The sequence below is a fragment of the Ranitomeya variabilis genome, chromosome 5 (genome assembly GCF_051348905.1).
Source record: "Ranitomeya variabilis isolate aRanVar5 chromosome 5, aRanVar5.hap1, whole genome shotgun sequence".
NCBI lineage: Eukaryota > Metazoa > Chordata > Amphibia > Anura > Dendrobatidae > Ranitomeya > Ranitomeya variabilis.
Window position 1 is genome coordinate 486,640,737 of NC_135236.1, and position 14,602 is coordinate 486,655,338.

Below are 14,602 nucleotides of genomic sequence, written 5' to 3' on the forward strand. Positions count from 1 at the left end.
AACAGATATTCTCAGCTACACCTACGGCCCTGGCACTCCCTCACAGTAGGCTGTGAGCACAAGTCCTATTTCAGGAAGTTGGGGCCTCATGCCACCCTCATGGGATCTGTGTCTGAAAGATTGATTGGAAACTTGGACAATTGGAGCCTTCTCAATATCAGTTTTTAGGGCTTTTCCAGAATCAGTCTGGAAAGATAAGGACAGAGTAATCGTCTGTGGTCTCCAACTGTAAAATCATTTCGATGTTGAGGGTTGTCTTGTTGTTGGTTCTCCAGTGCAATTGTTGTCACTTTTATTTGCACTAAAACTGGTGGAATCGCTTCACAATTGCTTATTTTTCCTAAATAGACACAGTGATTTAACTAAAGTACTTTGGGTTATATGGTGATGTGCAGTGTTTATTTAAATTCTTAAATTTTGATGAAATCAGTGTAATTTAATAAGAAGAATGGCATTTGTAGTACATTATTTTGGAGGATAATATATTTTAGGTAGATAAACAAAAGTCCATTACAGAGAATAACACATCTTGATAAAGACTAAGCACTTTAGATAAATGCTATCTTTTAGTGTCTTCAAACTGGTCCATTGATTTAATGTATAATGATTTTCAGTAATAAGCTTTGTCTCAATAGTGAAGCATACATGATATACTAGGTTAAAAATGTCAATGACAATGATTTACCAAACCACACAGCAGTCTTGCATAGTACCATTGTATCATATGGTATTCTACTCTATTGTATAGTATGGTAAAAAAAAATTGATAAAGTAGTGGACTACTATGTGGAGGCTGTAAGTAACCATGATTTAAACCATGGTTATCAACATGTTTTTGATACGGTAACCTAGCTATCCAATATACAAGATCATGTTTTCAGTAGGACCAAAAGTGAGAAAAGACTCAACCTCAAGATCCTTTGTCCAAAAATAGTTTATTGACAAAAACATTATACTAAACAGAAGCTTCTATCATTTGGTTATATACAAATGTATTTGTTTTATTTGCCTACATTTCAGCCTTAATAAGTACCCCTCTCTTTCAAAAGTAAGATTTTATTCAATCTCTCACTGAACACAAGAATAATTTCCAAAATTTTGACAATACAGAGTTTTATACAACATTTTTTAATCCATATCTTCAAAGTTAGGTATAACTTTTATTACAAAATCTTCGGTCTTACTCAAATTAGTTAATGCAAAAATGAATATACCCTACACTAAAAACTAATACATCTATTTTTTTCTACTTTGTATATAAAGAGGTGGTGCTCCCCTTTTTGAGCTGTGGATTTAGTCTACGTAGATTTCCACTGGCAGGTGTTAAAAATGTGTGACGTCTGAAATACACACTTTCACATAACCCCGGCCTTGTAGGCCCTTGTGTAAATCCAATGGAGGAAATCAAATAAATAAACGTTTACAAGTTTATTTCAAAATTGCAAAGTAAGATATGAAAAATGCACAAAATTGTAATTATAATTGTTTGCAAAAAGTAAGCTACCAGGCCTAAAAGGCCCGGGTTACGCATTCTAGGGCCTGGGTCCGGCTCGGCCCCCATCTATTGAGGCCTGCTGGCACATAGACAGGTCAAATACTAGAGATTGGACCATCATAATAGACCTTGTCTCGGTGGGATGGCTTTTACGTTTTTTTCATCAAAATAGTGTTAAGTAAGTACCCTATGTTATTTACAAGCAAAATTACTATTTACTTATTGCAGGGTATTTGTTCATTTTGTTTTTTATCCTAGGTTATGTTTACTAATGGCCACAGTGTGAATGTGCACCTACACATTGGACTCATACGAAATTGTGTTCCAGCTCATTTCTTTGGTTTGGTATTACATCTCCCATTACTCCCTGGCCTTGGTAGATGTGCACTTTTCCAACATGACAATGATATAAAACACACTTCTGTTGCATTTCTGAATACGAACAGGGTGAAAGTGATTCAGTGGTCAAGTACTGTATGTTTCCTGATTTGAGCCCAGTTGAACACCTATGGGGAATTCTGAAGGGACAAGCTGGACATCACCCTCCATCCAGCATTCAGGCACTAAAAAAGGGCCATTCTTGAAGAATGGAAAAAGATGTTAAAATAGGTGGGCAACCCTTAAAGATAGGTTTGGTGTTCCCTCATTGGCTTTTATGCAGTTTACTATTTTAAAGGATTTTTTGAGGCCACTGGTGACTGGTCATCCTCCTTTATCGGAGCCGGCGATTAATAATTTATTCAACTCTGGTCATTGCATATTTTGCTCTGGTCTACTCAATATATCTACCAGTGGTTTAATAATGATTTCCTAATTATAAAATCTCCATACATGAGCAAATTGGAATCTACTTTGAATCTTTCTGTAGCTTTAGATGATTGGGAACTGGCCTTGTCCTTGACTTATTCTGCCACCATGTCCATGGCTCTTCATGAGTCTTATTTTAAGCTTATCTCTAGGTGGCATTATTCACTGTCTCGCTTAGCATTTATTAATCCTTCCAATTCCTCTCTCTGCTGGGGGGATTGTGGACATTATGGTAGCCTTTCCCATTTGTTTTGGTTTTGTCCACATATTAGACCTTTTTGGGATGAAATCTCATCTCTTATTTCTATTATATTAAAACGTTTGGATTTTTCTCTGTCTCCTCAGTTGGCCCTGCTCTTGTTGAATGCAGATCAATTGACTCCACCTTTTAGGAAACTTGTTATACATCTGCTTTTAGTTTCTAAGAATGCTATTGCTTTTTTTGGAAATCTTCTAAAGTACCGTCTTCACAAGATATTTTTGACAAACTGGCTTTGCATACATCCTATGAACAAAAATTGACGTTACTGAATGGCTGCTTTCCTTCCTTTTTGAAAAAATGGTTTCGCTGTCTGGAAATATTTCCATAAGAATTTACTGTATTTATTGTTTAGTTGCTTTATTTTATTCTATTTTTACTTTTGTGCTTCATGAATATTTCATGTCATTGCATTTGTGTTAACCTTGCTCTCTCTATGTCTTGTTTTGGTTGAAAATATTAATAAAGTTGTTTGGAAAGTAGGTGGGCAACTTCTTTATTCCATGTCTAGAAGACTTGGTGCTGTCCTTAAAAATCACGGTCTTTATGCAAAATACTAAATATAGTCGGTTTTGAGGTGAATTTATTTTTCATCAACTATTTTGAGTAAAACTGAAGATTTTGTAATGAAAGTTATATTATTAACCTTAATTTCATGTTTTGGGTTAAAAAAAGTTCTATTGTCAAAATTTTGAAAATTGTCCTTGTGTTCAGTGAGATATTGGTTAAATTCTCGTATGTTAGGGGTCGGGTTCCCACCTTTGCACAGGGGGAATCTCGGGCCATCTCCACTGCGGTCTCCCATTCTTCTCCTGCCGCAGAGGAGCCTGCTCAGCAGAGACGTCGGTCCCAGCGTCTCGCTCAGTCTCACTCTGTACAAAGAGTTACTGCTGCTTTTCCTGCTTCTGCTATTGAAGTCAGCGCTGGGCAGCGGCAAGCAGACGCTTCTGGGACTAAGTCCTGCTCTTCTCGTTCTGAGCATGCCCTGAGTAAGATCTCTCAGTGGAGATCGAGGGTCACATGGTCAGATACTGCAGCTAAATCCATTGGTCCTTTCAGGAAGGTCCTGTAGGTGCTAGGACTAAGTCCTGCTTGGCACACACTGAGCATGCCCAGGGCAAGATCTCTCAGTGGAGATTTAGGGTCACATGCTCAGGTATGGCAGCCTCTCATTGGTCCTTCTAGGAAGGTCTTTTACTTGCTGCAGCTATATAAGGCTCGCATGGCCGCACGGCCATGCGCTAGTATTGCTTTCATTTATGTACTTTGCGCCAGTGTGGTCTTGTATGAGTGTGTTCAGGGACCCAGCTGAAATAAGCCCCTAGAATGCTGGCACCTCCGGCAAGGAGTTCGTATGCTTGTGTGTTCAGGGACCTGGCCGAAATAAGCCCTTAGAATGCTGGCACCTCCGGCGAGGAGTTTCGTGTGCGTGCAAGACCACTGACTGCTCTTGTTTAGACAGTTAGCCTGTGCCTCTGTGGAGTCTAACAGGGTGCAGCGCTTTGAGTTCACGGCTGCTCTGTGAAGTAACAGAGTTAGCTAACACTGCCATTAGTTCCGCTATTTGCTAGCAGCAGGTTCTCCTGCACGGTGGAACCCGGGCTGCGAACGCATCTATCCTAATAAATATATACTTTCATTAGGTGCGTTCCGCTAGCCCTATCATAACATAATACTAGCGCCAGGGTCTGGCTAGTAAATGGCGGACATAAAGCAATCTTTGCGGTATATCCAGCAGCTGGAGGGTAGGTTGGCGGCTCTCGAGAGCTCAACCTCAGCTGCGGATATTTCCGCAGTTGCTGTACAGGCAGCTAGCGTGGCTGCAGCAACTTTGTCCACTGCCACCCCTGTTCCGACATTTTTGCGCCTCCCGCTCCCAGAAAAATTTTCTGGAGAAAGCAGATCTAGTAGGGGATTCGTGAGTCAGTGCTCTATTCACCTTGAGCTTCTGGCTGCATGTTTTCCCACAGAGCAGGCTAAGGTGGGATTTATTGTGTCCCTCTTGTCGGACAGGGCGTTGGAATGGGCTACGCCGCTGTGGGAGCGTGGTGATCATGTGGTGCAGAGTGCTCCGTTGTTTCTGAGCGCTCTGAAACAGGTCTTCCTAGGACCTCAAGTCACCCATGATACGGCGCTCCAACTGCTGGCATTAACTCAGGGTGAGTCCTTGGTCAGCCAATTTGCCATCCGTTTCTGAACTTTAGCTTCAGAGCTGGAGTGGTCGGATAAAGCCCTTATCCCCATATTTTGGAGGGGGCTGGCTGATCACGTTAAGGACGCTCTGGCCACTAGGGAGATTCCAGCCACACTGGAGGAGTTAATAACTGTCTCTACCCGCATTGACCTCCGTTTTAACGATCGGAGGTTTGAGCGAGCCCAGTGTAGGCAGAGGTTTCGGCTGGCTCCCACCTTCGCCAGACCTCTGGAATCTCCGGTCCTGGTTCCTGAGTCACATGAGGCCAGGGAGGTGTCACGAGCGGATTCTAAGTCCCGGACCGCTTGGGCATCCAAGGTTTCTCATGTTTGCCAGAAGTCTGGACATCTTGCCACCAGATGTTCTCAGCGGTCGAGGAGACGTCAGCCTCTAGTGGTAGTCGGGGGAGGTACACTAGATACGGCGACGTTTGCCTCAAAATTGTCCTTTAAGGGGACAATTAACATTGGCTCATCTTCCCACTCGGTAGAGCTCTGCGTGGATTCTGGGGCAGAGGGCAATTTCATGTCTTCCGCCTTTGCCCAATGTCACGCAATACCCCTGGTTATGCTAGCGCAACCAGTTACGGTACGAGTGGTGAATGGGTCGACACTACCTTCACAGATAACTCACCAGACCATTCCTTTTACTCTGTCCATGTCGCCATCCCATCAGGAGACAATATCTCTGCTCGTCATACCTGAGGGTATTGATGAGGTCCTGTTGGGGAAACCTTGGTTACGGTACCACTCTCCACATATCGAGTGGTCTTCTGGTAGAATTTTGGGATGGGGTGAGTCTTGTGAGGGTAGGTGTCAAAGGGAGTGCGTTCAGGTTGCTACTACTGAGGTACCCGCAGATCTTTCCTCTCTCCCCAAACACTATTGGCCCTATGCAAACGTGTTCTCCAAAGGGCTGCGGAGATTCTTCCACCTCACCGCCCCTATGACTGTCCTATTGACCTCTTGCCTGGTGCTGAGCCTCCTCGGGGTCGAGTTTATTCGTTATCTCTCCCGGAGACGGAGGCTATGTCTCAGTACATCCAAGAAAATCTGGCAAGAGGGTTCATTAGGAAGTCAGTGTCGCCTGCTGGGGCTGGCTTCTTCTTTGTTCAGAAGAAGAATGGGGAACTGCGTCCATGTATTGACTATAGGGGTCTTAACGCCATCACCGTTAAGAACAAATACCCATTACCCCTGATATCTGAGCTTTTTGATAGGCTACGGGGAGCAAGGGTATTTACAAAATTAGATCTGCGGGGTGCTTACAACCTGATTCGCATCCGTGAGGGGGACGAATTCAAAGACGGCTTTTAACACCAGGGATGGGCACTATGAGTATCTGGTGATGCCCTTCGGGCTCTGTAATGCCCCAGCCATTTTCCAGGACTTTGTGAACGACATCTTCCGGGATATGCTCACCACCTCGGTCGTAGTCTATCTGGATGATATTCTCATCTACTCTCCAGATATCGACTCCCATCAGAGAGATGTTCGCAAAGTCTTTGACCTCTTACGGGCAAACTCCCTCTACGCCAAGTTGGAGAAGTGTGTGTTTGAGCAGGAGTCCTTGCCATTTCTTGGTTATATCATCTCTGCCCAGGGTTTGGCTATGGATCCTGCCAAGCTACAGGCTGTGATGGACTGGCAGGAACCGCATTCTCTTAAAGCGGTGCAGTGCTTTATGGGGTTCATTAACTACTATCGACAGTTCATTCCACACTTCTCAACGTTGGTAGCTCCCTTGGTTGCCCTTACCAAGAAGGGGGCAAATCCCAAATTGTGGTCTGTGGAGGTCTCCAAGGCCCTTAATTCCATAAAGTGACATTTCGCTAGCGCTCCCATCCTACATCGCCCCGATGTAGACAAACCCTTTATCATGGAGGTGGATGCCTCATCTGTTGGTGCAGGAGCAGTCCTCTTCCAAAAGGATGCTCAAGGTCGGAGGCATCCTTGCTTCTTCTTTTCAAAGACCTTTTCACCAGCAGAGAGGAATTATTCCATCGGGGACAGGGAGTTGCTGGCCATGAAATTGGCTTTCTTGGAGTGGAGACATCTCTTGGAGGGAGCTCGTTTTCCTTTCCAAGTCTTCACAGACCATAAAAATCTGGTGTACCTACAGACAGCCAATCAGACCATACAGATACAGAGGGCCAATCAGACCTTGGTCACATATCTGCGACATTTTGTTTCAGCCAGACAGGATGACTGGGCATCCTTGCTACCGTGGACAGAGTTTACGCTGAACAATGCGGTTGCCGACTCCACTGGACAAACCCCATTCCTCCTCAACTATGGTCAGCATCCGCGGATACCTGTGCCTAGGCCCATGTCTTCTGCCGACTCCAGGGTGGCAGACTGAGCTGTGGAAGCATGGGATATTTGGGACCGCACTCAGGATGCCATTCAGGCCTCCAAGGAGAGAATGAGGTCCTCCGCTGATGCACATCGGCGCCCCGCTCCGACCTTTGCTCCTGGCGACTTAGTGTGGCTTTCCGCCCGTAACATCAGGCTGCGAGTGGAGTCCGCTAAGTTTGCACCTCACTACTTGGGTCCTTTCAAGGTCCTCGAACAGGTTAATCCTGTGGTCTACGTTTGGCCCTTCCGCCACGCCTGGGTATCACCGACACCTTTCATGTGTCCCTCTTGAAACCCGTATACATGTCCCGGTTTTCCGAGTCATCTGCTGGGGCATCGGGTTCGTCTACGGACGATTACGAGGTGAATGCTATTTTGGGGTGCAAGGTGGTACGTGGCAAAAAAATTTATTTGGTGGATTGGAAGTGTTATGGTCCTGAGGACAGGTCCTGGGAGTCTGCTGAGCACATTCGGGCTCCACAGCTCATTGCTGCCTTCGAGCGTGGTGAGGCCCAAGGAGGGGGGGTAATGTTAGGGATCGAGTTCCCACCTCTGCACAGGGGGAATCTCGGGCCATCTCCGCTGCGGTCTCCCATTCTTCTCCTGCCGCAGTGGAGCCTGCTCAGTGGAGATGTCGGTCCCAGCGACTTGCTCAGTCCCACTCTGTACAAAGAGTTACTGCTGCTTTTCCTTCTTCTGCCATTGAAGTCAGTGCTGGGCAGCGGCGAGCAGACGCTTCTGGGACTAAGTCCTGCTCTTCTCGTTCTGAGCATGCCCTGAGTAAGATCTCTCAGTGGAGATCGAGGGTCACATGGTCAGATACTGCAGCTAAATCCATTGGTCCTTTCAGGAAGGTCCTGTAGGTGCTAGGACTAAGTCCTGCTTGGCACACACTGAGCATGCCTAGGGCAAGATCTCTCAGTGGAGATTTAGGGTCACATGCTCAGGTATGGCAGCCTCTCATTGGTCCTTCTAGGAAGGTCTTTTACTTGCTGCAGCTATATAAGGCTCGCATGGCCGCATGGCCGCATGGCCATGCGCTAGTATTGCTTTCATTTATGTACTTTGCGCCAGTGTGGTCTTGTATGAGTGTGTTCAGGGACCCAGCTGAAATAAGCCCCTAGAATGCTGGCACCTCCGGCGAGGAGTTCGTATGCTTGTGTGTTCAGGGACCTGGCCGAAATAAGCCCTTAGAATGCTGGCACCTCCGGCGAGGAGTTTCGTGTGCGTGCAAGACCACTGACTGCTCTTGTTTAGACAGTTAGCCTGTGCCTCTGTGGAGTCTAACAGGGTGCAGCGCTTTGAGTTCACGGCTGCTCTGTGAAGTAACAGAGTTAGCTAACACTGCCATTAGTTCCGCTATTTGCTAGCAGCAGGTTCTCCTGCACGGTGGACGCCGGGCTGCGAACGCATCTATCCTAATAAATATATACTTTCATTAGGTGCGTTCCGCTAGCCCTATCATAACATCGTATTTCGAAGAGGGTGCACAAGTTTATACTGTGCACTATATACATATTTGCGTATTTTAATGCACGTAATCTATGCACGTACTGTGTATAGACATAATGTAGTTTATGAATTAAATATATTTTTGTCGGAAATTGTTCATCCGGACAACATCCTACATTATTTGCGTTCTCTGCACTCTACCAGCGAGAAAGGGTTAAAGAGACAACAGTCGAGAATGCATTATTGTCAAGAATGAATATTGACAGGAAAGGTCATGGTGGAAGATTAGCCATTTAATCAACTTGCCTGCTTCCTACACTGAAGGCATCATAAGGACTGCCCGGTCTTAAATAATGAGATGTTAGTGCTATTCTTGGGCTCTGGGTAATTTGTTCAGTAGGAGATGTGTTGTAACCTGATGAATTTAAATGATCTTCTGCTGTTCCTTGGTAGTAGTTGAGATAAGGGTATCTCAGCAGCAACATGACATTCTGGTAAATCAGTGTTATACATTGTTAAAAATGACCTGTACCTTGTGAAACTGAAAGGGAACCTGTCACCAGAAGAAACACTATTAACTTGCAGATACGGGGTTAATCTGCAGGTTAATAGCATTACTAACCTGCCCAACGCCCACCTTTAGCCTAATTCTACAGGGAGAAAGTGAACTTTATTCCCTCAACGGCATTCTGATTTTAGTTACAGGGGCGGCGCCAGTGCCCCCGAAAGCTGATTGAACCCACCCCAGCACTGCCCCCGTAGTAATGCACTCAAATGAATCAACATGCCCCCAACACTTAAACCAACGTGGACTTTTCACACAGTAGCTGTCAGTCCAAGGGGAGCTTTCACTCTTTACACTATGTTCACACTGAATTTTTTTTTATAGGCAGGGAGATTCAAAGAGAAATTATTTTTTTAGTGAGATTTTTAGTTCTGATGTACTTTAGAAATGTTTTTTTTCCCAGAACTGTTTTTTTTTAGCCTCTTCAGTGTTTGGTTTTGGAAATTTACATCGAAAAAGAGACGTCACTTTTATTGGGGGGAAATCAATATAAGGCATATTCTGAGTCAAGACTATGAATTTCCGTTCTGTTTCCGCTCAGTTCCTGCATATAGCCTAAAGCAGTTTTTGATGTCGAATTTGTAACAGGTCCATTTCAACATGCATGTTATTTAAGAAGTATCGTTTCTCCTTGAGGGGAGTGACATGTTAAGCATGCCGAGATGAGGAGACTTAAAGCCGCAATGCTCCTCTAGGAAATATGCAAATTGCCTCTTCAGAGAGGAAGAGGACTAGAACTCTAGTGACACCTATTGGAAGTAGCAATCCTAAAAGTTAATGTCGACCCTTTAACGAGCCTTGTCACATGACTTAGGCTAGGTTCACATTGCGTCAAGTACATGGCGTTAAACGGATCCGTTAAACGCATGTACAGAAAAGGATCAAATTTGTTGAAAAATCGGCTTCACGTTAACGCTTGCGTTAACGCTTTTGACAGCGTTTTTCTCATTTTGATGTCCGTTCGCGATGTATCCGTTTGTCTGCGTTTGTCACTGTCAATAAAGTTTTTTGTTTTTTTTTTCTCCTTTTGTCCTCGTCGGGGTGTAGGTGCAGACTCATTCTCCATTTTGAAAGCATTGAGTGAACTTCTGCTAGCAAGATGTTTGTGTCTGAGCTGGTTCGATTTCGCTTGATGCGGTTGCGACTTCGCCAGAGAAAGCGTAGTTCGCAAAGGAGATATTGGATCCACGAAGTGAATTTCTTGCGGAGTACTTATGGTGCCTTTCACACCCTGTATCTTCAGCTTCGGGATCACCCTTCAAAATTCCAACGCTATCTACGGATGTCCATTGAGACCTTTGATGTTCTGCTTTCACTTGTGAAGGATGAGATACATCATCAGCGCAGCACTTTCCGTGAAAGCATCTGTGCGGAGGAACGATTAGTAGTGACTGTGAGGTAATTATGAAATTTTTTCTCATTCTATTGACAAAGACTAGATCTAGGTATCGTGGGGCATAATGGTCATTTAGCAATTGTATATTCTATTTATGTAGCCTTTTAGTTGTCCTTAAAAATCCTAAACATTTTTTTTTTTTTTCTTTTTCAATGCCGACAGATATCTGGCTACCGGAGAATCTTTTGCGTCACTGCATTACCAATTTAGACTGGGGAAGTCAACAATTTGCCAACTGGTTCGGGAAACTTGTGATGCCATTTGGAACAACTTGCAACCACTTGTGCTACCAACCCCAACATCAGAAATGTGGCTAGCGATTTCCCAACAGTTCGAGGATGTGGCTAATTTCCCCAATTGTATTGGTGCCGTGGACGGCAAGCACATACGGATTCAGAAACCAGCGCATAGTGGGTCCCTGTACTATAATTATAAAAAATACTTCTCGATAATCTTGATGGCTATTGCGGATGCAAGATACCGGTTTGTAGCTGTGGATATTGGTGCGTATGGCCGTACTAACGATTCAAGAGTCTTCAGAGACTCCAACATGGGGAGATGTTTGTATAGCAACAATTTTAACTTGCCCTCATCACAACCTCTACCGGGGACCGAAGACCCAAGTTTGCCCTTTGTTTTAGTTGGTGATGAGGCATTCCAACTTGGGCAAAATCTCCTCAAACCGTACTCAAGCCGCAGTCTGAACTCCACCAAGCGCATTTTTAATTATCGCTTGAGCCGGGCAAGACGTTATGTGGAGTGCGCCTTTAGGATTTTGACATTAAAATGGCGAATTCTACTAACGTGCATGCAACTGCAACCAGAAAATGTGGACCGTGTTGTGAAGGCATGCATCTGTCTGCATAATTTTGTGGCCAGACATGAACCCCAGGTGGTTGACCCCGATGAATGTGAGTCGAACCTCATGAGCATTGAATCTACTGCTGTTCGGTCTGCAGCACAAATAATGAGGATCCGTGACCAATTTGCACAGTACTTCATACATGAGGGGCATGTTCCATGGCAAGACAGACACGTGTAAAATTTATTTCAAGTCTGAAGCTGTGTCCTGATGTGTTTTTTGTTTTTTGGGTTTTTTTTATTTCCCATATGTCTTGTAAAATATGTCTTGTAAAATGTTACATTACTGTTATGTTGTGTTCACAGTCATACAAGAATCAGATTTTAAACAGTTTACTTAAGTTTCTGAATTTTTATGAAAGAACAGTTGTGAACTTGTTACATATGATATCCCATAGGGATGTAAAAAAACACACACGAAATTGGGTGGTAAAAAAACAATAAACCAAAGAACGTGAAACACAGTTTGCACCTGGCTGGGGACACTGAGCTGTACTACAGACTCTGGTATTGCGCGGGCGTATTGTCTGCCCAGGTGTATGATGGACTGCTACTTTGTCTCTGATGTTCCATGCTCGTTTCACACCGGGCTCTATATTGAGGGTTGTAGGCCGGCATGTCTATGCTTCTGGTTCTCGATGGAGCTGGCTCCTGGGGTCCCACAAATTCCTCAAGAAGGTCATTCAGTCTTTGCCGAAACAAAAGGTTTCTGTGTGCCGGGATATTTTGTGCTACGGGAACATAGGACAAAAAAAGTAGCTTCCACTCATTTGCAGAATATACAGACTCGCGAGATTGTAAGTCGGTAATTTCCCGCCTCAGGTCTTTCAGTTCACTCCGACACATGTCCTCAACCCGCTGAAGTCCATCGACAATAATGGCATCAGCTTCATCTTTTTGTGAAGCTCGCTTGCGTCCACGCACTGATTGCAACCGGGCACTCACACCTGAAGCCACAGTGCTTCTCTCCCCAGATCGTGGCTCGCTGATGACAGAGACGTCTTCAGTGCCCGTCTGCTGACTTGGTTCCAGTGGAGATGGCTCCAGTTCTTCTGCCTGTCTAGGCGCGGCGGTACTGCATATCGTGCTGGAACCAAAAAAAAATATATATTTAGCTTTAATTTTTAAACAATTTTGTCTCGCACGCAGACTAATTTGTACTTACGAGCGCTGAGACACTGTTTTTTGAAGAAAGAGCAATTGCTCGTAATGCACATACGGGGTCACCCGTTTGGCACCTGATCCACTTGGTGGATTTTGACTATTCCGGTAGTCACGGACAAAGCGGTCCCTTATTGATTTCCAACGGGTATGGACCGCATCCGCTGTAATTTTTAAAAAAAGGTAAAAAATATATATATATTAGTAGACAGTTCTTATTTTGATAGTTTAAAAATTGTGTATAGTTAGTTAAGATAGTTGATATATAGCTAGTAGATAGATAGTTGATAGATAGTAATTATAGATGATAGAGATATAGTTTAGTGTATAGGTAGTTGATAGTTCAGAGATAGATAGTAGACAATTTAACATCACCAATATTTACCAATTTTTTTCTTTGAGGTTGACGACTTCTCCATGTATCGGGGATCGAAGTGAGAGATAATTTGATCCCACAACTTCCGGTTCTTTACTATGTCATGGTGGGAGCTGTCGCTTTGGTCCCATATTGAGGGGTTGGCTTCAACAAGGTTGATCAGTGTCTCATTGTGAATGGTCAACAGCTCTTCATCAACCACAATCCTTTTTTTTTTTTGGCTCGCTGACTTGGACTATGTAAACACAAAGCGTAATGTTGAAAGGTTCAATTATAGATAGATACAGAGATAGATAGATACAGAGATAGATAGATACATAGCTAGATACATAGATAGATAGATACATAGATAGATACAGCGAAAGATAGAGAGAGAGAGAGAGATAGTGGATAGATAGTTTATAGATATAGCAGATAGAAAGTGAATAGATAGATTGTAGATACATTTCTAGTTTTATATTTACCACTGGCAGTTGTGGAGACGACAGACGGTGAGGAACCTTCTTCCTCTTGTGTCCTCCGTGTGCCACAACCTATTGAGTATGTAAATGGAAAAAAAAATTACATTTCTTTGATCAATAAATTTATGTTTGCAAAACTTAAAAATGTCTGCTATGTACCTTTGTTGGTTTTGCCTGTTTTTTTGGGGGGGGCCTAGCAGCCTCGGGCTCCGAAGACTCCTATTTGCAATAGAAACATGATTATACATATATATATAGCTTAATACACTGAATTTTCACACAAATTTTAGTGGTTTTTTAAAGTGCAAGCCTACCGACTGAGAAGAAAAAACCGCAGACACGCTGCTGCTGCTGCTGCTGCTTCCCTCACTATCCGACATCTGCAACAAAGCAATACATTTTTAGTACACACACATCCGTCGTACAATACAGACTCCCATGATGTATACAGAGATATCTACTATATAATTGTCTAGGGAACTTCCGTCTTTCTGTCCTTCTGTCACGGTATTAATTCGCTGATTGGCCTCAGCAGCTGCCTGTCATGGCTGCCGCGGCCAATCAGCGACGCGCACAGTCAGAAAAAAAAGGGCCGCCCCGCACTCACTGCCCGGCGCCCGCATACACCCCTCTGCTCACCGCTCACACAGGGTACTGTGACAAACGTCGCTGTGCAATATACTACGTGACTGGGTTCTGTATACTACGTCGCTGGGTGCTGTATACTACTTCACTGTGCAATACACTACGTGGCTCTGTGATGTATACTACGTCACTGGGCAATATACTACGTAGCTGGGCAATATACTACATGCTACATGGCTGGGCAATATACTACGTGGACATGCATATTCTAGAATACCCAATGCATTATCGGGCCACCATCTAGTATATATATATATATATATATATACAAATGTACTTACATTTCCTGTGATCTTTTGCAAGACACTTTTTCTCTGGTGTGCAGCAGGCCTCAGGATGTGCGCTGGGGACAGTAATGGCCGAAATCCTGTTTCCTGTCACATGACCACATGGACATCCCTCAAACGCTATTAAAACGTATGGTTCTTTTTTGAAATTTATCAAGATTTGCGTCTGGCTGCGTTTGCAATAGACATCAATGGCAGAATTAACGCTTCCGTTAGTATTGCGTTAGCTTGGCCGGACCCAAAAACGCTGCAAGTCGCGTTCCAAGGTCCGTCAGAAAAAAACGTT

The 14,602-nt window shown here is 44.0% G+C and overlaps 1 protein-coding gene across 1 annotated transcript; it reads right to left on the reverse strand.

Moving 5' to 3' along the window:
* Positions 1-11,602: 11,602 nt before the first annotated feature.
* LOC143773753 (uncharacterized) lies at positions 11,603-13,055 on the reverse strand. Its single transcript, XM_077261104.1, has 3 exons — positions 12,933-13,055; positions 12,552-12,711; positions 11,603-12,473 (listed from the first exon to the last, which is right to left on the reverse strand). Exons 1-3 carry the CDS (start codon positions 12,964-12,966, stop codon positions 11,882-11,884), a joined length of 786 nt encoding a protein of 261 aa, XP_077117219.1. The 5' UTR covers positions 12,967-13,055; the 3' UTR covers positions 11,603-11,881.
* Positions 13,056-14,602: the final 1,547 nt, after the last annotated feature.